At 38.9% G+C, this 27,371-nt stretch overlaps 3 protein-coding genes and 1 non-coding gene across 7 annotated transcripts in view; 3 read left to right on the top strand and 1 right to left on the bottom strand.

The window, feature by feature from the left end:
- Positions 1–566: 566 nt before the first annotated feature.
- LOC121295315 (methionine--tRNA ligase, mitochondrial-like) lies at positions 567–4,861 on the bottom strand. The gene is made up of 3 exons (XM_041219792.1): positions 4,132–4,861; positions 2,708–3,042; positions 567–2,298 (listed from the first exon to the last, which is right to left on the bottom strand). Exons 1-3 carry the CDS (start codon positions 4,466–4,468, stop codon positions 1,114–1,116), a joined length of 1,857 nt encoding a protein of 618 aa, XP_041075726.1. The 5' UTR covers positions 4,469–4,861; the 3' UTR covers positions 567–1,113.
- A 354-nt stretch (positions 4,862–5,215) lies between these two features.
- On the top strand, positions 5,216–16,913 carry LOC121295587 (apoptosis-inducing factor 1, mitochondrial-like). Of its 3 annotated transcripts, XM_041220417.1 has the most exons (19): positions 5,216–5,416; positions 6,734–6,864; positions 7,366–7,471; positions 7,640–7,666; positions 8,112–8,276; positions 9,265–9,327; positions 9,901–10,019; positions 10,489–10,619; positions 10,826–10,916; positions 11,212–11,296; positions 11,412–11,488; positions 11,664–11,772; positions 13,547–13,654; positions 13,743–13,831; positions 14,174–14,314; positions 14,761–14,903; positions 15,232–15,356; positions 15,528–15,724; positions 15,993–16,913. In XM_041220417.1, the coding sequence occupies exons 1-19, from the start codon at positions 5,329–5,331 to the stop codon at positions 16,062–16,064; spliced, it is 2,067 nt and encodes a 688-aa protein (XP_041076351.1). In that variant the 5' UTR covers positions 5,216–5,328; the 3' UTR covers positions 16,065–16,913. The 3 variants fall into 3 exon arrangements, with proteins under 3 accessions (XP_041076351.1, XP_041076352.1, XP_041076353.1); XM_041220418.1 differs by lacking the exon at positions 8,112–8,276 and having other exon boundaries at positions 5,218–5,416; XM_041220419.1 differs by lacking the exons at positions 8,112–8,276; positions 9,265–9,327 and having other exon boundaries at positions 5,219–5,416.
- A 2,646-nt stretch (positions 16,914–19,559) lies between these two features.
- Positions 19,560–19,631, top strand: trnae-uuc. The gene has a single exon. It is a non-coding gene; the product is annotated as a tRNA-Glu (tRNA).
- Positions 19,632–20,308: 677 nt separating this feature from the next.
- Positions 20,309–27,371, top strand: part of LOC121295519 (ETS-related transcription factor Elf-1-like) — a 47,769-nt gene continuing 40,706 nt past the window's right edge. For both annotated transcript variants that reach the window (XM_041220233.1, XM_041220235.1), the window contains exon 1: positions 20,309–20,449. The gene's annotated coding sequence lies outside the window, so the exon portion shown is untranslated. The remainder of the gene's footprint in view (positions 20,450–27,371) is intronic.

The following is a 27,371-nucleotide window of genomic DNA, read 5'->3' as shown; positions in this document are numbered from 1 at the left end:
TATTTATCTAGCTTGTGGGTTTTTGTCATATCCATGGCACTTGATATCTATAAGCATTATGCAGGGCCTTGAAGTGGGTTCTTCTCATTAGCAAAGTACCCCTTTTACAAGCCACTTCTTTCTGTTTCATGCCCCATTCATGAAGAAAGATCTGTTACATAAAGAGGAATGCTTTTTTTGTTTGTTCTGCTCGCTGCTTACAGGACAATGCTGCCTCAATGCAGCTGCACGCAACATTTTTTTTTTTTTTTTAAATCATACTTATCATCAAAGGTATCTGTGATTACTCATTGGTTGGTTTCAGGCAAACACACATCCACAGACACCAGCAGATTTAAATGTATCCATAAAATTACATTTTCAACAACTTGAAGCATTTCTCTAATTTATTTTAAAATGCATAATAAATGTGATTAACCAACGTTAAACCCTGACCCACCGCTATGCAACAGCTGATGTAATTCAGTGCTTAAGAATCCTGGGGCTAGGGACCATAATCACAGCCTACAGATAGTAAAACTAATGCTAGTAATATGAAGAGATACCTGATCATCTGGAATGACAGAGATGTCTTGAGAAAGTATCTTTACTGTTACATTAAGTGAAATCAAAACTGTGTAAATCAGACAAAGAACAGGCCTAGGGAATCTTTTCAAGGGATTAAAATGTTGCGTACGTTGTTGAGGCTTTCGCAAGTTACTCGTTTAAGCTCATAGTAAAACCTAGATAGGATTAAACAGCTATGCAATGGGGGTCTTATTTCTCACATACCTAAACTTCCAAAGTGGTTTATTTCCTTTCATTTACACACACTCAAATACATAAACAAGCACACATCATGCTCAGAGGGGCAGGCAGATGGCATTTGATGGTTGGTGTACGTCCACATACTGTAACATTCAGGCATGTCACAAAACCATGACCTTCTGGAATTGCTGAGAAGAGAACAGCACAGGAGGAACAGCAGTTAAAGCACACAGATTTCCACACTGCATGTTTATTTATAACCACTCCATTTCCCCAAAAAATATTTTAATATGGTACTGGCACATAAAAAGTGTTCATATTACAAAGGTACAATTCAAAATAAAAACATTTATGTATATAAATGGTTCATTTCACTTTCTTTGATTTCTTTGGTTTGCATTCAGCTTTCTCCGTCCTGTCTAGTCTGCTAAATAGGATGCCAGTGTCAGAACCCAAAGTCCGTCCTTCGAAAGGACAGTTCTCTCCCTGGTACCTGTTCAGGAAGTTCAGGTCCTCCCAGCCCCTTCTGCTGGGCTCCACCGAAAGCCGGGAGAGGAGCACGTCCGCCGTCATGGGCACCACCGGCTGCAAGAGGGTGCCATAAACCCGCAGGCACTCCATAGCAACGTGAAGGATGGTATCCAGCCAGCGCCGTTCCTGGGGGTTGTTCCTATCAAGCTTCCAGGGTGCGTGCCTTTGAAAGAAACCGTTGGTCTGTCGGACACAGTGGCTGACAGTTTCCAAGGCCTTGTAGATCTGGAGGTTTTCAAAGTGGCGTTCAAACTCCGCCGACAGCCGAGAGACTGACTCCACCAACCTGTAGTCCTCAGGAGCTGCTCTTCCTTCAGGGGAACCCCGCACATTTTCCTTCGGGAAGCAAAGACCACAGAAAGAGGGGTATACCTGCTCATGGTTAATGCTTGGAGCGGTGCAACGGTTCAGAAGACCCCCCAAGGAGTCTGCCAGCTCAGAGTTGAGAAGTTTGATTACCTTGTCATCATAATAGTCGCAGTCTGTGTCCAGGACTCCCTGCCTTAGAAGGAAATACCTAAGCCCATCTACTGTATACTGTTGGGACCTCTCTAAGGGATCCACCACATTCCCCAGACTTTTTGACATCTTCTGCCCACTGACTGTCCAGTGAGAATGTACATAAATAGCCTGAGGGAGAGGCACACCGGCAGCCATGAGGAAAGCTGGCCAGTATATTGCGTGGAACTTGAGGATGTCTTTGCCTACCACGTGACGGGCTGCCGGCCACCACTGACAGTGCCCATCAGGGTAGCCTGCCACAGTGAGGTAGTTGACTAAAGCATCCAGCCACACGTATATTGTCTGCCCAGGGTCACCTGGGACTGGGATACCCCACTTCAGGCGGTCTCTTTGGCGGGACACTGAAAGATCAGGCAGATCTTCCTGCAGCCACTGGAGGGCGATGTTGTAGAACTTTGTGGGGCGCACAGCTCTGGGGTTCTCTCTGAGCCACTGGAGCAGTGCAGGTCTGAATTCTGACAGGCGGAACATGTAGTTCTCCTCCTTCATCCACTCTACCTGTTCGTGAAAAACAATGATGAGTCCTATTTATGCTTTAGTACCACTGCAACATTTCTTATAAATTGAAATTTCTCTCAGGTGTTTCCCCTTTCACGTTTTACATATAACCAGCTTAATCTCAAAACTGTGTATATAAAGTCTGTTTGGATGGAACATTTCTAGACTGTTTGAGTATCCAACAGCAATATAGAACAGTTTCCAACCCTGGAGCTTCAGTCAACATACCTGAGCGAGGCAGCCTGCAGGGTTGCTCTAGTGCTTGTATCCTGTTGTAAACCTGTGTGCTTGGACAACTGCAGAACACCAGTGAAACAAGCTGTGGCATTGCACCTGGTCATTTGTTATAAGACAGTAATAAGTCAAGACTGTCAAGTTCTGCTAACTACAGAAAGTTTATCCCACACACCTGGTGACCGCTTTCCAGAGAAACCTTAATATGTTTCCCATTTTTGTCCTTAGAGTCAGCGACCTGGGATTCTGTCAGGAAACTCTCGTCTGGGGTGGAATACCAGCCCTCATACTCCCCTTTGTAAATAAAGTCTTTGTCATACAAGACCGTCCAGAAGTGCTCCACTGCCCTGCGATGCTGCTCTCCTGTGGTCCTGATGTAGTCGGTATAGGAGATCTGAGAGCTTTGGAACAGAGATTTAAACTTCTCAGATACTTCTGTACAGAAATTCAGGGGATATTTCCCAGCGGCATCTGCAGCTTGCTGGATTTTTAAACCATGCTCATCTGTTCCTACGAAAAAAAAAAAAAAAAAAAACAACTCAAAATTACAAAGTCTACAACTGGCTAATCCAATATTGAATTGAACATTAACCTCTCTTTTCACAATTTGATTTATTACATTCCATGCATTTGCTTGCTGTCAGTAAATACTAACATTTTTGGGATTGAGTTTCCTAAAGACTTGAAAACGTCAGAATGTCAGAAGCTTTTCACTATGAATGGCAAACTATAAAGCCATGTTGCACATTGCTAATTTGGTATGGACCAAGCGGAAGCCCTTTGAGACCAATTAAAAAATTGTAACCAGGAGTACTCGGTTCAAATCCCAGCTCAGCCACTGACTCATTGTGTGACCCCGAGCAAGTCACTTAACCTCCTTGTGCTCCATCTTTCGGGTGAGACGTTGTTGTAAGTGACTCTGCAGCTGATGCATAGTTCACACACCCTAGTCTCGTATCTTGTAAAGTGCTTTGTGATGGTGGTCCACTGTGAAAGGCACTATATAAAAATGAAGATTGAGATTAAAAAAAATATTTATAAAAGGCATTTTTTCTATTAGCAACCTCTGATACCATGAATGACTTGCTAATCCACGACCTCCTACTGAATATTCCATAAGAGGCCAAACTAATTGCTTACTGATACCTAATAAAAAGCAAAAAATACCGTACAGCAAAAAGTACTTTGATGTATTGATGGTATCCGTTTGGCATGTTTTTTTGTTTTTTTTCGATGGGTGTACATTAATATGTAATGCACTTAACTGTGGATTTAATTCTACTTTTTAAACCAAATGTTTACTTATTGGTTTGACATCAATCTGCAGTGTTTTGGTGTAAACTGTTCACGAATCCTGCCCAAACCATTTTAGAAAGGGTCAAAAGTTTATTTTCAGTTTAAACAAAACATTACTTAAAATAGCACTTACAAATGTGTGAATAGGGACCAGTATTAAGTTCTAAAGAACCTGGACTAGTGAACCATTCAAGAAAAACAGCATTACTCTAATAGTGGACAAACAGAAATGCTCAGAAGAACATCGTCACACAGTACTTCTGAAACAAAATGTAAGTGTGCAAGAAATGCTCAGTACCTTACCTGTGGAAAACTTTGAGGTGAAGCCACGCATCTGCTTGTACCGGTGCAGGCAATCCGCTATGACGGCAGAGTACAAGTGCCCCATGTGAGGAGCTGCGTTAACATAGAAGATTGGAGTGGTGATGTAATAATAGTCTTTATTGGGTTGACTCTCTCGCGCAGGTGAACGGCCTAAATCGAAACTGGTCCGACTGGAAACCAGCGAGGAGAAAGTTCTGCAGCGCAGTGCACTCTTCCTGTGGAGCAGTCTGGAGAAATCACTTCTTGATACCATGCAGTTCATGCTTTTTATTAAGCAGTGGCGATAAAGACTCATTTTAATTATGATCCAATGCATCAACCATATACAATTATTTTGAATAAATGTTCCTCAATAAATGGTTACTTGGTATTTGGTCGAAAGCTAATATTGTTTAAGTATTATATTACTTAACTAGAAAGCTTTGTACAGAAATACGCAGGGTTCTGTAAAATCAAATGTATTCAGCAACTGTAATAATCACATGCTACCACAACAGTCTACTAAATTTAGTATTTATCCATGCTTTAAATAAATAATGTTTGCACTAATACAAAACATATATTCAACCTACTCACTCAGCAGAACCGAAGTGCAAACATTCAACTTTGGACCACGATTAATGTCATAAATTATCCCCAGAAACAAAATTATAATTAACGCAAATTGTTCCACGACCCTACTGCTAAACTCGTGTGCTGTGACATTGAAGTGTTGTTTTTTTTTCCGGCTGTCTAAGACGAATAGTAAACAAGCCAATTGCAAACCATCCTGAATCCAATCCCCGCCTATGTTGGCTAAAGTTAGCCAATCGACGCTTGAAAACAAGGAGTTGGCTAAAACGTTTGATTGACGTGCAGATTATGCAACGAACTCTATAAACGAGACAGTGAATGACCTCTAATTTCAGGGTGGGAACATAGTGTCAGAAGAAGAGTCTTTCAACCAATCCGCTTACAGGGAACTGCTACTGTTAGATTGTTTAGGAAATTGAGCAATGGAGAAAGCCGAGGCTCGTTACCGCTTCCAATAGCCTTTCTCTGTGGGCGGGCGAGCAGAACCCGGCGTTCAGTGAGAGTATGAGGGAGTTGAGTGCTGTAGGCGCCTGAGCTCCGCGGCTGAGTGAGGCGGGCTGTGGTGGCGAGTACTGTACTGCGTTGTGGCAGGAGTTTGCAATTATGTTGAAATGCAGGACAGCCTGGCAGAAGCTGGCCCCATTGGTCAGGCCTTCTTCAACATTGTGCCGTAAAAGCGCAAAGCAGTCAGGTAAGACCGTTGAAGAACGTTTTGTGTTTGATTTTGGAGGTGGACAAATTGTTGTCTTATCTGTATTGACAGTATGAGTTGCTTTCAAAACCATTTATTAAGCCCGAATTCAATTGCATGGCGTTGTTAAAATACTTATTTAATCATTTTTTTTTTAATTAGCCCCCCCACCCCCCCACCTTGACGGTCTTATTTGGTAACGTTTTCTTTTATTTGGGGAAACACTCCCGGTTTCAGCCAGTGTCTTGTGTGACAGCCAACAGCAGGCCGCAGACCTAAGTTTAAAATACGTACGACTACTGTAACCATTTAAAACAGTGTGAGAATCTTGTGGAATGTATTATTTTGAAACCATTTTTTTGTTACCTTGATTTACATTATTTGTATTTCCGATAATGTTCATGAGCACCACGTATGCTGACTTTGACACCGACACACACTGTAAAACGTGGTAAATATAGTTTGTGTGACTGCATGCATTGGCGCAACTCAACATGTCTCTCCCGGCCTCAGCCAGACACAGCGAGTAAAGCCAAGGTCGTGGCAAACCAAGCTACCTGAACTACTTGTCATGTGTTCTAGGCCTTTGTGTCCCATACGCCAGAAATCTTTCTAAATAACTCGCTGTTAGGATTGCACAGACCTGCCCAGGTATACACATTTATGCTAAGTATTTTTATTAAGAAAATGTGTATCGTTCTGAATATACACACAGGCATAGCAGAATCATGTGAGGTGCTGTGCGTACAGTTTCAGATGACAAGTGACCTGTATATAAGTCCATCACAAACAGTAATCTTGACACTTGGCGGTCCAGGGCAATCAGCCTGTGAAAGATACACATGCACATTAGTGTTTAGTTTTTTTGTTTTGGAACCCAGTTTAAAATCAGTACCTTACATTTTAGGTGTTGATGCTATCCTAATAAATATTTGCTATTATTATTTATTTATTTATGTATGCATTTATTTATTAGTAGATTCTGGTGTACAGGACGAATTACAGTTATTACAAAATATCACAATACCAAGCATCACCTTACAAAATATCACAGTGCAGAAAATCACATTACAGCATATCACATTACATTTAGGAGCAGTTATTAAGTACAATAAAATCAGTAGAAAATAAGATCAAATTCAAATAAGAGCAAAGAATACAGTAAATTACAGTTAAGAGCAGTTAATTTATAGTAAAAACATTTGCTTATGCGAGTAAAGTCCATTAAGAGCTATAGTAAGTAATACACAATTGCACCAATAGGATGAATCTGAAAGACTCCATTTTCACATTGTTGTGCTTTTCTTGTCTCCCTAGTGCTGAAGTGTGGGAGTTCTTTTAGACCCATGCAGAGGGCCTCCATGTCGTCTGGGCCTCCAGGAGGAAGTAGCGATAATCTGCTATACTATCTACTTGTAGGAGGAACAGTTCTAGGTGGAGGTGTATATGTAAGTTTCCATTTTAATTAAAATGAACACACTGCTGCAATACACACGGGCTAAGATGCAACTGGAAATGCGTATCAAAAAAAGGAACTAAATGTATCTTTCTGTCTGCTCCAAAATCCTTTTAAAACTTGCCTGTGTTCATGTTGTACTCCTGTGTTTTTCATATGAGACACATTCAACACTTGTGCAGCACTGGTCATTTTCTATTGTTTTAGAACTTGCCAGAAGTTTTGTTGCATATACCAAACTTAATATAACTTATTGCATGGTGTAAAGCTTCTAAATTACAGTGTGCTGTAACAGTACAGGTAACTTTTTTTTATTACATTTCCCAAAGGCAGTACTTGATAAACTAAACAGCTTTTGGAACACATATTGCTGTTATGCCAATGCAATTGAGTATTACAACTAGTTGTTCAAGATAAAGATATATACTTCAGTTTTGTCGGCCTCAGTGTGCTCTTTGGAAACATTAATATTTTAAACTGTTCTGTATTACAGGCATATAATACTTTACACGGGGATAAAGTCAGGTACCAGGAAAGAATAGCTGAAATTGGTTCAAGGCAAAAAAAGGAATTGACCCCTACAGAGGTACAGCCTACAGGTGTGTATATGGTAGCGTTAAGAAAAAACATGTAATTACAATCTCTTTTGTTGTGGGGGTGGTCCGTCTATCTATACACCTACCTACCTACCTACCTACCCCCGCCATATTGTGCCTCGCTTCTTCCAATTTAATTCTTGTTTAATCTGTTTTGTTTTTTGCTTTCAGCGAAAGGTGAAGGTGGATCAGAAAAGGGTAAGTGATTGATGATGGGAATAACTACTACTTTCCCTGGTGTTTTAGTTTGTCAGTAGTAAAATTCGAAGTTGCTAGGCAGTTGAAACTTGAGTTGTCGGTGGGAATTGCTGATGTAAAGTGAATAGGTATCGCTTTTTTTTTTTTTTTTTGTGTTGCAGTCTCATCTTAAAGGCACATGTTTTTAGGTACTCTGATTTCTCTTTGCTCCTTTAGTGTAAATCTCATACCTGTTGTGCACATCATAGGATATTTATAGTTCTGTTTGAGTCCAGGCTTTTTTTCAGTCAGTTTTCTTTTAACCCTGAAGCTCTTTCCCTGTAGCATTTTAACACGCGTGATTTTGCTTGCCCCGAGCGTGTTAAATGCTGCAAAAAATGCTAAATCTTGTTATGCACTTCAAAATCAAAAAATAAGAAAGTCCCTGTGATTTCTTACCATCAAGAGTCAGATCCCCAGATTCCCAGAGAGGAGGCAGTTGTACCAGAAGAGGTACCCTGTGCTCATGTTACTGAAGAATCACTCCCTCAGCCCCCAGGAGAAAAGACAGAGACCCCAGCTGTTGAAGTGCCTGCCATGGCTATTAAAAAAACAACTGCAAAAGTTCCAGGTTCAGCTCCTTGCATCTATAGAAATGCAGCTTCATATTACTTCATGTCTTTTAAACTGGGGCAAAAAAAGCAATTAATTAAATCTACATGTTTCAGCTTCTTCCTACTTTAAAATACAGCATTAAATAACCTAGCCAAGCTCATTCCCTTTTTATGCAGTAATTTAAGCATAACAGATTTCTACTATTTTCCCCAAATTGCTTTTTTAAGTCAGTTCTCTAACTAATGTGTGGGAATGAAGAGGAATTAACCAAGAGAAGCATTCCTAAGGTGGCTGTGTGATTTCTCATTAGTTCACCAAGCATAACTAATAATCCCAGGAATGCACTTCTTACAGAACTGTGTGTGTGTGTGTCTTTATATATATATTCATTCTGGCCCTTTGAGTCTTGCACTAACACCAGCACCTTTAACCCTTTCAGTGCTGTAGCTGGATAAGGCTTCAGAAAGACGCATGCTTCATTCCGTTTTAACCGTGTTAGATTTCGTTGTTCTTTGTAAGCTTGTGCCTGATTGTCCCTGATATTTTACAATGATCTTTATGGATTCTGCTTCAAAAGAGTCCTGGAAGGGGAACCATAAGGGGACCCATATCATGCAAACGGTTGTGGATTCCACCTGTTTTTTTATCTTGGTGCAGTAGAAGTGCATTTCACGTGTTGTTTTTCCTGTTTTGTTTCAATCCACCGTGTTTCCATTTTTTTTTTTTTTTTTTTTTTTTTTTTAAACCCTTTCTCTTATGAAGACTAATTTATTTTAAGAAATGTTCTCAATATATCCTCCCAACTCCTTTAGTTTCCACATATAGTTTTATGAAGATTTTATTTTTTTTATCTGCAGTTTTTGTCAAAAGGTATACTTTCTTGCTTTTTCATCCTTTTTGTTTTTGTTTGGTCTTGCACGTCTTTGTTTTTTCATTGTGCTGGAGAAGTCCTGGTTTTAGGATTTTGCGCTGAGCTTTTTTTATCCCATGGATTTTGCTTACAGAGACTGCCCCCCCTTCAGAAGCCCCACCTGTGGAAACCGAGCATCCCCCCCTAGAAGCAGTTGGTAAGAGTTGATGAGTCAAACGTGAGAGTTTGGCCTCATAAAAACAATTCCTATCAAAAGGTTTCATTTTTGTATTTGGTTTACTGTTTACTTTTCAGAAACCAGACTCAAGAGAAGGTTGGATGTATATATTCATGCCTCCATTTCTGGATTTCATTTTACAAAACTTCAAAAACAAGAAACAAAATATTTATTCTTTTTTTCTGGCATATGGGACTGTTACAGTTTTGAAGAAAGAGAATTCATCAGCTGTATCCAAAAGGGCACTTTACACATTTATATTCCTGAAAAACTCTCCATATTGTTAACTGTGAATTATCTTTGGGTTTTGTCAGTACACCTCTGAGACTGCCATAACGTGTTTTTTTTTTTTTTTTTTTTTTCTCCTACTTTGAGAACACAGCACCTCTCTTATAGACTGTTTTCATCTAGGTTGGGTGCTGGCAGGTTTAGCTGGTTGATCTATACTGCGCTGGGTTTCTGAAACATTATGTCGAGGTTCTTCATACACCTACCTTGTCCCTTCCATGTAGACTCCTTCCTCTCTGAAATTCTCAATGAAATGTGTTCCAGCTCCAGAAACAGTTCCCCGTCCCGAGGTCCCTCCTCATGCTCCTTACCTTCTCATTGGCGGTGGCACAGCCTCCTTTGCAGCAGCCAGGTCCATTCGAGCCCGGGATCCAGGAGCCAGGGTGAGTCAGCTGTTCTTTCCACCTAAGATTTCTCTAAAACATTTGGAATTCTGAAATGTCATAGTAGATTCATTGCATTCTTTTTCCTGATTTTTTTTTTTGAGTCCAGAAACTTTTGTTTTCACAGCTTGATTTGGTATCCTTAAATATTTTATGTAAAAGAAAACAGAAACACTTCTGATATTAAATTGGTGTTGTATTTGATTGGTTACATCATTACATTATGGCTTGTGTCCCACAATGGTTAACTTAACCTGAGTCATATTCTTGTGGCTGAAAGACCGTTTGATTTGTAATGTGATCTGGAATGGGCATCTGACCAGCACAATGACTAGGCCGTTGACAAAAGCTTTACACTAGCAGCAAGCCAGAACAAAAAAAATAGTGAGTGGAAAGTGTTGCAGTAGGGGGATGTGAGTAAAAAAATAATGCATTGTCTCTATGTAATACAGTGTTTTGTCTGTCGCAGGTCCTCATTGTCTCAGAAGAAGCGGAGCTGCCATATATGCGTCCGCCTCTCTCGAAGGAGCTCTGGTTTTCTGATGATCCTAACGTGAACGAGACGTTACGGTTTAAACAGTGGAATGGCAAAGAGAGGAGGTGAGCTGTCCCCTAAAGCTTTTGGGAAATTATAGTTCCTCTAGCATAAAGCAAAAAGACCTATTTCTGACCCTATTTGATAACAACGGTTATACAGGCAATAAAAAAAATATATAGATATTTATATATATTATATATAGATTATATATAGTCTATCTCAAACTTCTGCTGTTTGTTCCTAATGGGCCCTATGTTTGTATTTGCAGTATATACTTCCAGCCACCATCCTTTTATGTCAGCCCTCGGGACCTGCCTTATGTAGAGAATGGAGGAGTGGCTGTTCTCAACAGAAAAAAGGTTAATGTTTGCAGCAGTTGATAGATAAGATTTATTTCAAATTTGAATTTATAGAAAACTTGTCAGTTTTTAGAATAACATCCAGTAAACCTGTTTTAAAATTCTAAGAAATCTGGATGTAAAGCTGTAAACCTTGTGTTTCATATACATTAGCAGCACATTTTCTTAATATTTGGATTCTCTCTCTCTGTCTGTATTTACTGATGTGTGCAAAAGACACGCAATTGTTTAAGTTATGTTTGCAGTTAGGAATTAAGTTGACCAGATCTATATCCTGTTTCTTATTGTACTGTAGGTGGTACACATGGATGTGAGGGAAAACAAAGTGAGACTTGATGATGGGTCTGAAATCTCTTACGAGAAGTGCTTGATAGCAACAGGTAAACCCACTGCTATAATGTGATCCTTTGGTAATCTACGATGGGTCTTTTCTGTTGGAAGTTTTTTAAATATTGCAGTTACCATTTGCTAACTCGTGTAATTGTTCTACCTAAGGTGGAAGTCCACGAAATCTCCAGGCTATTGAAAGGGCTGGGGAGGAAGTGATAAAGAGGACAACACTGTTCAGAAAGGTAAGTTATGCCTCACACGTGCTAGGATGCAGAATGAATTGAATGGGGATTGATTGGGCTAAAAATGTTATTCCAAGCTTCACAAAATTAGCTTGCTTCCAAATCAGTTTTGTGTTTGTCTCGTTGACTTTATTTTCTTGTAAGCATTGAATTTGTCTTCCGCTCCATACTCTAGATTGAAGATTTCAAGTCCTTGGAGAAGATTTCTAAAGACATAAAGTCAATCACAATTATTGGTGGCGGTTTCATGGGAAGTGAATTGGCTTGTGCCCTGGGAAGGAGAGGTATTGCAAGCACTTAATTTTAATTCTGCAGAACTCCATTCAAAACAGAAGCCGGTAAATTAAGTTCTTCTGTAAGGTTACTTTCCTAAATTGGCAGATGTGCAGTAAAGAGTGTATCTTCTCTGCCTATCTACACTGAACAAAAATATAAACGCAACAAATGTTGGTCCCATGTTTCATGAGCTGAAATAAAAGATCCCAGAAATTTTCCATATGCACAAAAAGCTCAAATTTTGTGCACAAATTTGTTTTCATCCCTGTTAGTGAGCATTTCTCCTTTGCCAAGATAATTCATCCACCTGACAGGTGTGGCATATCAAGAAGCTGATTAAACCGCATGATCATTACACAGGTGCACCTTGTGCTGGGGACAATAAAAGACTACTCTAAAATGTGCAGATTTGTCACACAGCACAATGCCACAGATGTCTCAAGTTTTGAGGGAGCGTGCAGTTGGCATGCTGACTGCAGGAATGTCCACCAGAGTTGTTGCCAGAATTGAATGTTCATTTCTCTACCAAAAGCTGCCTCCAGTGTAGTTTTAGAGAATTTGGCAGTACATCTAACCAGCCTCACAACCGCAGACCACGTGTAACCACGCCAGCCCAGGACCTCCACATCCAGCTTCTTTACCTGTGAGATCGTCTGAGACCAGCCACTCGGACAGCTGATGAAACACTGGGTTTGCACAACAGAAGAATTTCTGCACAAACTGTCAGAAACCATCTCAGGGAAGCTCCTCTGCATGCTTGTCGTCCTCACCAGGTTCTTGACCTGACTGCAGGTCGGCATCATAACAGACTTCAGTGGGCAAATGCTCACCTTTGATGGCCACTGGCACGCTGGAGAAGTGTGCTGTTCACGAATGAATCTCGGTTTCAACTGTACTGGGCAGATGGCAGAGACCGTGTATGGTGTCGTGTGGGCAAGCGGTTTGCTGATGACAACGTTGTGAACAGAGTGCCCCGTAGTAGCGGTGGGGTTATGGTATGGGCAGGCATAAGTTACGGACAACGAACACAATTGCATTTTATCGATGGCAATTTGAATGTACAGAGATACCGTGATGAGATCCTGAGGCCCACTGTCGTGCCATTCATCCGCCGCCATCATCTCATGTTTCAACATGATGATGCCCAGCCCCATGTCGCAAGGATCTGTACACAATTCCTGGAAGCTGAAAATGTCCCAGTTCTTCCATGGCCTGCATACTCACCAGACATGTCACCCATTGAGCATGTTTGGGATGCTCTGGATCGACGTGTACGACAGTGTGTTCCAGTTCCCGCCAATATCCAGCAACTTCGCACAGCCATTGAAGAGGAGTGGGACAACATTCCACAGGCCACAATCAACAGCCTGATCAACTCGATGCGACAGAGATGTGTCGCGCTTCATGAGGCAAATGGTGGTCACACCAGATACTGACTGGTTTTCTGATCCACGCCCCTACCTTTTTTTTTTTTTTTTTTTTTTAAGGTATATGTGACCAACAGATGCATATCTGTATTCCCAGTCATGTGAAATCCATAGATTAGGGCCTAATGAATTTATTTCAATTGACTGATTTCCTTATATGAACTGTAACTCAGTAAAATCTTTGAAATAGTTGCTTTTATATTTTTGTTCAGTGTAACTGCAGCTTCTGCCAGCTCTATGATCTGTGAATAATTCTTTATAGGCCTGCAAGGCAAGATCTAGACTACTACTTTTTTTTTTTTTTTAATTGTTACTACTATTGTATTATTAATTTATTTTTGGTTTCTCTATGCAGCACGTGAATCCGGTCTGGAGGTCAACCAGTTGTTTCCTGAGGGAGGTAATATGGGGAAGGTGCTGCCAGAGTACCTCAGCAACTGGACCACTGACAAAGTGAAGACAGGTAGGGAATGCACTTACCTTCCCTACATTGCTTTAATACTGATTGAATGCTGGCGGTGGTGACGACTTTATCTACGGTTCTGTTCCAGAGGGAGTCAATGTGTTGACAGACTCTGTTGTGAAGTCAGTGAGTTACCAAGATGACAAGCTGGAAATAAAACTCAAGGATGGTAGAGTGGTAAATACCTGATTTTGTATTTATTTATTTTGCTTAAATTAATTTTGTTTTAAATGATTTGAGGAATGAGCAAAGCTACTAAAATGTGCTCCTTTGGGCTGTCTTACAGATACAAGGTAGTAAATGAAGATGTTAATGTAGTGTTAGATCAACATATTGTATCTAATAGAGAGGGAACTATAATCATTACTATAGGGTTATTTATCCCAAGTGTAAATTATTTTAATACAGACCCTGAAGATTAAATGGCAAGATAGGTGGAAGACATTAGTCCCTTTGAAATGTTTATTTACCAAGAAAAAAGTGTGTGACCTAATATGTGAATTTTTTTTCCTGTGACAGGTAAAGACTGATCACATTGTGGCAGCTGTGGGACTGGAGCCCAATGTGGAACTTGCCAAGTCAGCCGGTCTCGAAGTGGACTCTGACTTTGGGGGATTCAGAGTTAATGCAGAACTCCAGGCTCGCTCCAATATCTGGGTGGTAGGTTAATAGAAATGTTTTTCTACTCAGTTTTGCAACTAATTGGGTTTGGCTTTCCGTTGTCTGGTAAATCTGTGTGTTGTGCTGGAGTTGGAAAAATCATTTGTTTATTAATCCTGTGCAGCTTCTTCAGTTGGAATATTTTGGTAAACTTTTTCCAGCCATCTCTCAGGACTCAAACCACTGCATCACAAAATATGTTGAACTACCCCAGTTGGGTTTAAATGTTTAAAAAGGATCCCATGTTTAGGACAAGGTGGGTATAAATTGGACCTCCTGTAAAGTCAACATGCAAGCACAATATTTGATGCACCATCTTGGTCCAAGACTTTCTGTAATCATTTCTTTACCCTAAGTTCCTTGCACAATCGGTGTTAAGTCAATGAATGTACGGTAAATCTTTTAATGTGGTTTCAGTAGCTGACACACCTCTACTCTGTACCCAGGCTGGCGATGCTGCCTGTTTTTATGACATAAGACTGGGCCGCAGGCGGGTGGAGCATCACGACCACGCTGTTGTAAGTGGCAGGCTTGCCGGGGAGAACATGAGCGGGGCAAACAAACCATACTGGCACCAGTCCATGTTCTGGTAAGAATTCTATCACCTGAGATTGTTTCAAGTTAACCAGAGAGTACCTTGTTTTTTGTTCACAGTGCTCATTTCTTTCCACTCCACACAAGACAGTGGAGTACAAGAGATTTTTTGCATGTTTGTTTTTCCAGTTGGATGGAAAAAAAATTAAATTTCTTGTATTCAATGTAAGCAGTTTTTTTTCTTTTTATGAAAACCATTAACTGAATTCTCCTTTTGAAACTGTATTACTGTTAAGCTTTGTATCGTAAAGTGCACCTAGCTAATTTTAGAAATGTTACTTCCACCAAAAACAAAATCAAGAATTATTCTTTTCTTTTAAAAGGAGTGACCTTGGACCGGATGTTGGCTATGAAGCCATTGGCATTGTAGATAGCAGTTTACCTACTGTTGGAGTCTTTGCAAAAGCAACTGCAAAGGATACGCCCCAAGCTGCTGCAGAGGAATCTGGTAAGAAATGCAATGTGTGCGTATGCTCACTGTGTATACTTAATCGCATCATTTCCTGACAGGGCAAGTGCAAAGAGCTGGTGGAAGATCTAATTCTTAGGTGCCTATGTGCACATTTTGAAAAGGGCGGTACATAGTCACTAGAATGATTTTACTCTCTAATTCTGTAAGGTACCGGCATCAGATCTGAAAGTGAAACGGAGGCAGTTGCCAGCGGAGCGAGCGAGTCTACCAGGGCTCCATCTTCACCTCAGGTACCTCAGCAAGGAGATGACTACGGGAAGGGAGTTGTCTTCTACCTGCGAGATAATGTAGTTGTTGGGATCGTACTATGGAATGTGTTCAACAGAATGCCTATTGCTAGAAAGGTGAGAATTTATTGTTGTTTATTTATGTTTTTCATTCTGCCAGTTTAGCAACAAAAATGTAATTGACTGACTGGTATCCTGCTTGTTTTCTGGGTTCACTAGAGGTTATCTGAACTCATGGAATGAAAATATAAAAAGTGCTGTCTGGGGAGCTTTAATTTTGTATTTGTTACTGACCTGACTTAAACAAACAAAGCAATTTATTTGCTCTGTTTTATTTCTTTGGGCATGAAGTTTACTGTGCTTGATTTGTTTTAAATTGTTACAGATCATCAAGGATGGAGAGGAGCATACAGACCTGAATGAAGTAGCCAAGCTATTCAACATTCACGAAGACTGAAGGGATTTGTTAATGAGTGTCTGTGACCTGTACATTAAGGACTCATGTTTTTAATGCAATGTTACCCTTTTTGTGGATTTGAAAATGATCAACATAATGCACTTAAGAGAAAAAAAAAGCTTAATGCATGAGAATCTATTTTGTGTACAATTCAATTGTCTGAATCATTCAAAAGGTTTGTAAAATTTATTAAATTGAGCTGGGTTCTTCTAAAAAATGTCCTATACAATAAATGTATGATTTGAATTGCTTGATAAGCTAGGCATCCTAGTTGTAAACTTGTGTAAAGTGTTTGCCCAGAGTAACACCTTTTAGATTTTATCCGGGGGGAGGCTATTTGTTATAGGAACAGTTAACTTGATTGAAATAAATGAATGTTATGATTTTATTAAAAAAAAAAAAAAAAAAAAAATGGTGTTATCACCTTGTTAATTGTTTTATAAGACGGTCCTAAATTGTTGGTCTAATTTGCTTGCTTAAATCATGTATGACTGTTCCGGTATTCTTCTAGGTAATCTTTCTAACATCCACAAAACAGATATTTTATAAAATAGACAGACCTACTGTTAATATTTTAACATAATATTTTTTCTGTTCTTACTGTATTATTATTATTAATAGACAAGTAAATATACTTGCCTAACATGAAAATCCCAATGAAAATAAATATAAAGTTTAAAAAGTTTTGAGGATAAACCACTTCATGTGTAGCAAATTGCACTACTTTCCAGCAGAGGGAGCTATCGGCTTGTATTGTGTGTATCAACCTTTCTGAATTAAATTGAAACAGCTGTATATTTCACACTGGAAAGTTCATACAGGACTCTATAATAAAACGGATACTGACAACTTCCATGCATATTATTAAGGCTATCACTTACACAGACCCAATTACAGGATGTCTGAAATGCAAACCTGCTGTGTAGCTATTGTTCAGTTTAACTGTGCTATGTTATGTTTAATGCAGGTTTTGTTGAATATGGAACTTACTTTTTTTTACTGAGCCATCATTTCTTACAATTGCTGTGTGAAGATAAAGTTGTCTACCTTGTGCCATCCTTTAATGACATGGAAATGCCAAATATTTTTCAGCTTTTGTCTGTTCTTTAACAATCCTTGCCAATGCCCCTTAACTTGGTCCAGACATAATTTTCCAAACCTAACTCCATCTCTGAAACTGAGTTCTCACAACCCAAAAGAGGTATTTAAAAATGATTGCTAAAGTAAATAAAAAAAAAAAAAACATTATACTTTAATGCTGCTAAATATTACAAAGATCCCAACTATTTAAAGTTGTTTCTGATTAAGTGCAATATTTCTTAATTTTATGTAATAATATAACCACTAATAATGCAAAATAATGTAAAATAATGCAATACTGTTTGATGTAGTTATTAATGTTATCAATAGATGGGGATATGCAGTGCAGTTTAATTCACTGAACAGCCCACAAATAAAATAGATCTAATGGAGTACAGTATAAGCAGTACTGCACATGGGGCTGTATACGGTATGACGCTCAAACAGTGAATTACTTTTAGACATGATTAAGGAGTAACCTTGGCTCTCATACGGCAGTGTCTGATGAATGTACACCCTGTTTTTATTCAGAACAACTTGTTTTGCACAGTTAACGTGTACAGGCTTGCACCAAAATATAAAATATTTGTGATGTGTTTTGTGAATTGCAGCATATTTCTCAATGCATTATCTATCGATTGCCATACAGAGTAATTTAATTCGCAAGTTGGGTAGAGTGCTTTTAAGTGCACAACAAGTGTATTATTGGTAAATAACAACTGCAGTATATTATTACCAATGCGCTATAATTCAGTTAGTGTATGTGTTTCCAAATTACCGTTGAATTGAAGTGTATTCCTTTTATAATTAACAGGGAGTTTGCAGGTGGCCAACAATACTTTGGAACTGGCACGCCAATATACTGGTCTTTTGTTTGTAGCCAAGTGATTGATAAAGACTAAACACAGCTTTACAAAGAGAGTCTGTAGAATTCCAGCAGGATTACTTAAACCTGTTTAACCAGCTTGGACCTGCATTGAACCAGAGCTGGTGGAATTCCTAATTACAGGTTAATGAAATTACAAATAAAGTGTGAGGTAGTTCAGGCTTTGTTATTTAAAGGTGTACGGCCCATACAGTTTTAAAAATATTACATTGTTTTACTTATTTAATAGATATTAAGCCAAGCTTAAAATCACAAGATGCATTTCCATTAATTATTTAAAAATACAATTATTAAATAATTTACTTCAATTCCCAACTCTTTGACTTTCAATTTTTTCAATTCTGACCTTGAAATTATATGAACATGTCTTCTGGTGAAAGATGGACATCCACTCCATTTACTTTTAACAAAAAAAAAAAAAAAATCAACACTGAGCCGTGTTTTATTCGGATGAAGTGTACTATATTGCTTGGAAATACCACTTGCAGGACTTGAGGGAGAATTTATTATAGAGTGAGCAGAGCATGTCCAGCAGGTCAATACCTCTCATGAATCTGTTGTATTCACCCTGACTACTGTTAGCCCAAAAACATCATCACAGGTCTATTTTCGGTTCCAACGTTGAATTTTGCTTTGGGGCTCGACAACAGCATATAAGGATACAAGATTAAGAGGCTTGTTGTCGTACCATCTTACAGCAATTATGTCATGCTTGGTTTCGATCCTGAAGTTCCAACCATGGCCTCAGTTTCCACATCTTAAACTTTTTTCTTCTTCTGATACTTCACTGTTATCATTTCAGAAAGCATGTCATCAGTGACGAATTCCTTAAAGCAGCATAATGGTGTGAAGATATCAGCATCTTCTGGTGGTGTGTCAAACGAACCAGGAAATAATGTTTCTGGTGGATCACATTTTTTCCTTCTCCAACAACACTCATTCCCTGGGGTGCAGGACCTGTCTGGACCTCATTGTCTCATGGGTCTTCAGCAGTTTCAAAGGGTGGATCATCATGATCAATGTCTTGATCTTGAAGTAGAGCAATCGTTTCATTCACATCATCATCAGAAGAGTTTTCAAAGACACTTGTGTTACCATCTACTTCTCACTTTTCCAAAAAACTGCAAATGTAAGTGTTTTAAAAAAATGAGCAATGTATGAAAACCATGGGGTGGCAGCAGAGCTATGAGTTCAGCAATGTATGAAAACCATGGGGTGACAGCAGAGAGAACATGACAAATAAAATCCATTAAAATTCAATAAAGGTAAAACATATGAAAAACTAGAGAGAGAGAGAGAGAGAGAGAGAGAGAGAGAGAGAGAGAGAGAGAGAGAGAGAGAGAGAGAGAGGAGAGAGAGAGAGAGAGGAGAGAGAGAGAGAGAGAGAGAGAGAGAGAGAGAGAGAGAGAGAGAGAGAGAGAGAGAGAGAGAGAGAGAGAGAGAGAGAGAGAGAGAGAGAGAGAGAGAGAGAGAGAGAGAGAGAGAGAGAGAGAGAGAGAGAGAGAGAGAGAATATGACGTCGTGTAGGTTCCCATATGGTCTAGCGGTTAGGATTCCTGGTTTTCACCCAGGCGGCCCGGGTTCGACTCCCGGTATGGGAATGTGATTTTATTTTCTGCTATTAGTTGTAATTGATTTACATGAGTATTCATTTTTATATAATATCTAATATGCTGTTTTTAATATCAACATTTCTGCATAACACAGACGTAATACAATACACATTAAAACGAGAAGTGATCTCCCAGGTCTACGAGTTCATTTAGTTACCCTAGTTTATGTAATTGTGTTTTTTAATTCTATTTTTTACAAAGATGATGAGTGCCGGTATGGTTATTGTTATTGTCATCTTAACACGTTTTCGCTCTCAGCCGTGTCAGTATAACCTCCTCAGACCAGAGCGCATTTAAAACTAGGGACTGTGATCAAATTCTATATTTGAAAAGGAAAAAAAACGAAAAAGAACAGACTATGTAAGACGTGATATATACCATTGTATGAACAAACCCCATAAGTTTTGCATATTCAAATAAGCAAATTGGAAAATGATTCATACTCTTGAATTGTGGAAAAAAATCTAAACGTCCCCCCCCCCCCCCCAGTGCGGTGTGTATAGATAAACTAATTTGATTAAACGTGTTTTTTTTTTGTAAAAAAAAAAAAAAAAAAAAAAAAAAAGTAGGTGATTTGGTAATGATCCCTGTGTGGTTCTTGGTCAATGTTATGGAAAAAATGTGACTCGTCCACATGAGCCAATCAAGTGAGAAATGTGCAAGGAAATCCCCAAACATTTACTGGCACTTCAAACGCTGAGACTGACCAGCTGGGAGAGAAGACGGATTCTGCATTTCTTACCAGGATCGGGTCTAAATTTACCAAGCGAAAGAAAAGAAGAAAAAGGGACACAGTCGCTGAACACGTAAGTAACATTTCATGTCTTGTATGTTTTCGCAGATCTGACGCAAAACGAATCAAAACTGAGTACAGACGGGGCGCTTTCTGTGGAAAAGTATTTCTTGAGCAGTCCGAGTCAGACAGACGGAGAATTGCCTGGTTTTTGTTGACGTCATTATGTTCTATGAATTTCCCCATTAATATGATGGGTAGAGCCTGCCCTTGGGGCTATAGGCTTTCCAATGGGACTTTGACAAATTGTGCATCGTTTAATTCCTTACATTTATTCTCGGCGGTTGAACTAAGCAATACCTTTCATAAGCTTTTTCTTCCTTTCATTCTTTTTTCTTTTAAAACATTTACAGTAATCAGTTTTGGGATTTTTGTATGATGAAATGTTTCAATGAACATAATCGAGACTTTAAAAAAAAACACGCTTGATTTGTAACAGCTGAGAAAACTGCACAATTTATGTTGGGTTAATTAAAATATATGAACGAAATATTTGAGTTCTGCTAGAATGTGTTAATATGTACTAAGTTACATGTATTGACCCAACTATAAAACTACAGTATATCTGTCGACATCCTAACTTAAATTTGTTAACACACGCTAACAGTATTAAAACATAAAAAAGGGTTACACTCATTCTTGTGCACAACATTAAAATGCCATTATATCACCTTTTTATTGATGCTTTTGATCACAATAAAATAAACATTGACACAAGCTAGTTTGTAATTCTACAAATAGTCTGTGCTATACGGCGACTATTTTTGATTTGAATGGGATCTACCTAAATTTCATGAATTGCATTAGTTTCATTTTACATGTGACCTGTACTGCTCTCCAGGAAAGTTTGAGGTTTTTAACCTTAATCTGGTTTTGCTGGTAAACTCATTTTAACAAGGCTGGGTTGAGCTTTTTGAAATCTGTTTTCTTGGACCACTTTTTTTTAATACTCCTTAGATACGAGTTTGACCTCGGTACTTACAGTAGGGTGTACCTTCAGAATGGGCTGGATCACTTCACCGATCACCCCTAACCACTACTGGTCAGTTGCCCGATGAGTCCAGACAGAGACATCACAGGTTCCTTGTCTCCATTGTTCAGCAGCTTCATAATATCTGCTGGTTAGGTTGACAGCGGGACAGCAGGAATGGAGGTAGCCTGCTTATCTGTAAGGCAGCATGGGCATATCAATTGGAAAATAAAATAAACTTATTCAGGAAACTTTAACGTGGGTTTGTTATGTGGAGCTGTGTCTGGATCTCACACCAGAAACTCAGCATGCACTTATGAGGATACCTGAAAAAGAAAGCTCCTTGCTGAACCTGCCTCAGTCTCAGGGGACTGGTAATTGGCAAAACTCAGATTTGTATGGTCTAGTAGTCTAGTAGTAGTAACATGGATGGAAATAAGACTCCCATTATATAGTAGTTGAACCTTGCTAGATTTTACTGTGTGTTATCTAAGTACACCTGTGTGTGTGTTAGCAGTATAATTAGATTACAAAAAAATCAGGATGGACAAAGCTTCAGTGGATGCTCTATTACTGTCTCCCAGGCCGATATTTCAAAGCAACTTGATGTTTTTAAAGTAGCAATCTGGACTCCCTGGAAATCAGTTGTTTGTAATAATTGTAAAGGGTAGCTATCGCTCTGCTGTTTAAAGTATAATCCCCTCCCTGTTGCCATAATCTTCTGAAACAAACTATCTTAAGTATGGGTTTGTAAATGTAGGCGTCTCTGCAGTGTGGGTCCCGGACTCTGTGAACTGGGACCATTCCTTGCTTGGCAGTCATGTGCACTGACCCTGTTCCGCGCTTCAACTGTTGCCAGAGGGATTGCTGGGCACAAAGAGACTTTGAGTTAGCCTCCCTGGCTTTCATCAAAAAGGTCAGGATTCAAGTCTTTGAGAATGGAAAAGGGGGCATTTCGTGAAGTTAATAGTTGATGTGAATTTGCTCTCTCTGTCTCTGTGGTTGTGGTAGGTACACTAGGGATGAGCAAACCCATCTCTTTGTCTTTAATTTTAGCACGGGATCTCCTGCAGGGCATTTAGCTCTTGTTCTCCCTTACTACAGAATAACTGACACTGTCGACAAATATATATAAAATTAAAAATATATAATGTTTTTTTTTTTTATTTAGCCTTTGCTTAGTTACAGTCTAAAGCTTTTTTTAATTTGTTAGTACTACTTAAATGACATTATGTTCTGACTGTGACAGACACAGATGTTATAATAAAGTACCATTCTGTCTCGGATCTTATCTGGGTCTCAACCTAAAATAACTTCAACACAAGACAAACCGATCCCAACAGAATTTTTTGAATTGTTAGGTAATACTGACAATCAATGTTTTATTTATTTATTTATTTATTTTACAAATGTTATGTCACAGCTTCACTGTAGCACCTACAGCACAATCAGATTAGCAAGCAGGCACAGCATTATACATACATTGTTAAATGTTTTGAGAGCCTGTTCTGAGAATGCTAGCCGGATTTGGCAAAGTGATACACAAGGGAGTGTAAAATGTAAACCGTCACCTTGTCATATTGTTGCCTGCCTGGGAAGGGAACCTCAAGGTCACATTATCTTTGTTTATGAGGGCTGTGCCAGTGTCAGGGTTGGGTGCAAATGAGTAGGATTTTAGTAATGGGGAATTTAAAAACGTCATTAACTCAATTCTGAAAGTCAGGAACAACAGACACAATTATAGCAACTTCCTCTATTGCAAATGTACGCTTGTTGAGAACTAAACACTCAGAGCACTCTTCTTTTTAAAAGCAAGAGGGAACTTTATCGTACTGTTCCTCTTTGTCTTGTTTGTATTTGTTAATGCAAACACAAAACACCCAGGCCAACTAGGCTAGTTCTAGAAAATTCAATTACAACCCCATCAGTTTGGGGTTAAGGCTGTGGAGCTTAGTTAGGGTATTTTAATTATTCATTATGAACCCCAAGCTGATTTAGGTTATAGTTCAGCTTGTGATTTTAACATAGATTGGTTTTCCACTATCATTCCTCTTTCAAAGTCACTCAGTCTTTGCTCTTTTTAACAAGAAAACATTGATGACCTCAGTACTGCTATTTGCTGTTTTTGCCTGATCATTCTTTAAAGAAAGGATCCTGTATGTTGCCTACTGGTTATGGCTGGGGACTGGGTCTTATTGTGTTCTGCTGGTAGACCTGATAACTGGATGGGAATGTGTCTTAGTGGTTGGGTCTCAGGGCTGGGAATCAGTCATTTTGGTAGCCTTGTAAAATGACTGTTAAAATAGGTACAATAGAAACAAAATGTGTTCAAATGTGTGCTACCATTTCAAACTCCACCCCCACTCCCAAGCACACAACAACTCCATTGACAAGAAAAATACAGAAAATCAAAGGTGGAAATTATCAGATCACCTAATGTTGTTTTGCAAAATTCATATCAAAATGAAACATCTGGAGATGGGCTTTCTGTTTTCTTTTTTTAATGCAGCTTTTAAAATAAAAATGCAAGTTGCATCTATCTATAGAAATGCTTATCCAATTGGTTTGGGATGATACTGACTTTCTGTTTGAACATGTACATATATGTCACACTTCTATTTTTACATGTATACACAGTAATGTAGGTAGGGTTATGATTAATTTTGCATGTACAGACGTAAAAACAGGTAAAGCAAGAATTTTAACACCCACTCTGTTTTAATTTTTTTCTTTGATCAAGCTTTTTTCTATATTTCTTTTTAATTACAAATAAGACGAGGTTCTTGCTTCTGAATGGCTGTATAAAGTCCTCTATGTAATTTGTATCATATCTCTCTCAATATTTCTCTGCAGTCGTTATCAGCTGCTGTGGTTCATTCAGTCTCATCAGGTAATCTAGGGGCTGCTGTATTTTTAGGTGGAATTGCAGGAACTCAATGTATCTCATGTTCTGATCTTAACCTTTTAAAACTTTTTAAAACTTGTGAACCAAGTTTAAAAAAAACAAAAAAATAAAAAAAAATAAAACAATCAACATTTCAAAATATAGCACATTATTAAACTTCATATTTATTCTTGTAGCCATGATGTATTGGCATTGAAAGCACATATTTTCTTGCAGCATTATAGAACTAAAACCAAGTTCCAGTCCTGCCTAAGAAGTGTTCTAAATTGTTGAGAGTCAATCACTTTTTTTTTTTTTTTTTTTTTTTTTTACAATTAGAATTGTAAAAAAAAAAAAATGTTATTATTAGAATCCTCAGTATTTCATAAATAGACCGTTTGGTAGTTAGAGATAGTGAGCTTTGTGAGTTATAGTAGAATGAGAACTGTAATTGACATTGACATTTAGATAGAGTCCAGAAATATTAATACAAATATGTGAGGTAAATCCTTATCTAGCCAGGGTGAAACCTTTTTAAAATCAAAATCTTTGCACTGGGATGATTGAAGCCCTGTTTTGACTGCAGAGACTGCATTTGGAAAATTAGTTACAAAGTGTAGGCGATCCGGGGGTGGCAGGGAGAGGGAAGGCTTTTTCTTGTCTAATTCCTCATGTTCCATCTCTCCAGCCTGTCGCCTGAGATTTCAGCCCCAAGTCGTCTGAGCTTCATTTAGTTCTCTATCTTGCCTGTCTGGAGTAAGTGAAAACAAGCCTTGTGTGCTGAAGGACTAAAGAACATGATTTCAGCGCATTAGGTCTCCCTGGTTCAGCCTCATTCTAAAGTATGAAGGCTAGTTATTGTGTTAGTTATACTTTCCCATGGTTTATTTGTTTTATTTTTATTTGTAGATTTATTACTTTAGCAGTCAGCTACATGATGTGTTTACAGTTGGGATAGATTTGATTAACCTATGCCAAGCTGTGATAAACCACAGCTGGACTATTTTTTTCAGAGCATAGCGTTGATAACCTCAGGATAACCACTAATGTAATTCCCCAGCGCTGTAAAATAGATATCCAGTTGATAAAATCAACCCCATAGCCAAAATGTTTTACCAGGTTCTGTTGTCATCACATACAGCATGACGTTTTCTTGCAGTGCAGCTTATGGGCGGAGCACCTGCATGAGCATTGAGAACGCACACATTTGGACAACGTACAAACCGCTGTTTACAGTAAACTGAGAAAAAAAAAAAAAAAATCCCAGTTGAAGGGAATGTGACGAATGTTATGTGATAAACACAAAAAATATCTCTGAATTTAAGATTCCAGAAATCAGAGAATTGTATGCCAGTATTAAATTCTGAGAACTCTGGTGGTCAGGGATCCTCCCATAAAACAAAGAGACAGCGAGAGCCCGATCAGCTTGGCCGACAGACTGGAACAAATTGAAGGCTAACACAGCCAGCCTACTAGCTACAGCCTTCTCTAACTGTTTTAATACCCTGCTAACATACAGAAGGGTTTAGTGGGTAGTCTGCTCCCAAGCCCTCAGCTCTAACCACAGTGCCACCCCCTGCACTGCCGATTTGTCTAATTTTGACATACATTTCATGTCAGTTTTTTGTAGCCATTTGGACCACACTGCTTAAGAGTCTCTCAGAACTAACAACAGTGGCTGCATAACCCACCAGTTTCTCTGGATTAACCGCTCGGGCCACACAGCCTCCCAGCACTTATACTCTAACTGCTTGTCTGCACTACTAGTTTCTCAGATTTTCTAATAGATACTGTCCCAGTTCTCTGTTCTAAAAACCATGCCACACTGCCTCCTTTTGGAAATTTGTGAAATGTATTAATGATGTGGCAGACTTTTTTTTTGCTTTTATTTAAATCCATAGCATAAACTATAGTTTAATTTATTCCCTGTGTATTAAAACTGTGCCCTTAAGAAGAAACAGTTTTAAAGGATTTTAAAAGTTGTTTCTTAAGTTTAGTGAAATTACTGAAGCACATGTTCCAAAAAAATTAAGAATAATATTAGTAATACTCGTCTACTCTGATTGAGCAAGTTAGTAAGATACTTTGTTAAATATTGTGACAAGAAGTCTTTTTCAATGGCTCCAGTGTTCTACAGCCTTCTCATAGCTAGTTAAATTCCTATCCATGCCCCTGCAATAGCCTCCTAACAAGCTCTAAGTGGTTGGCATTGCTGTGGAAGAAGGCAGTCCGATAAGAAGCCATGCATTGCTGGCAGGGAGCAGCTCCTTGGTGTTAATGGTTAATGGTGTGTGATGTTGTGCTGGGAGGGCGCCAGATTTCTTAGTGCTTTTTCACAGTTTGTGTTTCAGGGTGTGTCAAGTTGCATGATTTCTGCCCCCGCTTTCTCCTGTGTTCAGGTCAGGGTCTAGGAGCATATTTCCTATTCTTTTTCCATGAATCCTGGTGTGAAGTAGTAGTTTGTCTAATGAGCCAGAGACATCATGTTTTTAGAGGGAGATGATAAATAATGTAAACACACATATACTGTACATGCAATTCTCTCTCATACAACTCTAATTTCATAGCAGTCTGGGTCATTCCAGGATTTCTGTAACCCCAGAGACAGTAACAGGTGACTAATTATTAATTAGTACCAGCAATCTTGAAAAGCCTCAAACTCCTTGTGGCAGAGCACAGCTCTGCTCTTTAGAAATTGGCAGGGATGGGGTTAAATTCCCCTACCTGCCTTGGTTCATTGTGTTCAGGTGGCTGGGGTTGATTAGATGATTAGTTTAATTAACGATCAATCAACTCCAGCCATCTGAACACAATGAACCAAGGCAGGTAGGGGAATTTAACCCCATCCCTGCCAATTTCTAGAGAGCAGAGCTGTGCTCTGCCACACTCCTACACAAATGTAGTTTGGTTTTCTTTCCCTGTTACTGTCAACAAATTGAAAGTCTCTTCCAAAACAATGGTATCATCTTAGTTTTCTCATTTAACTAGACTGCATTTGACTTGTTTTCAGAAGAAACTATGAAGACACAATATGAAAGACTTCTAGTTGTTTGCCAGAGAATTTTCTTTGGGTTTCTACGT

Source organism: Polyodon spathula, chromosome 20 (genome assembly GCF_017654505.1).
Source record: "Polyodon spathula isolate WHYD16114869_AA chromosome 20, ASM1765450v1, whole genome shotgun sequence".
Classification (NCBI taxonomy): domain Eukaryota; kingdom Metazoa; phylum Chordata; class Actinopteri; order Acipenseriformes; family Polyodontidae; genus Polyodon; species Polyodon spathula.
Note: the sequence above shows the minus strand (reverse complement) of the source record. Positions and strands in the feature narration are given on the sequence as shown.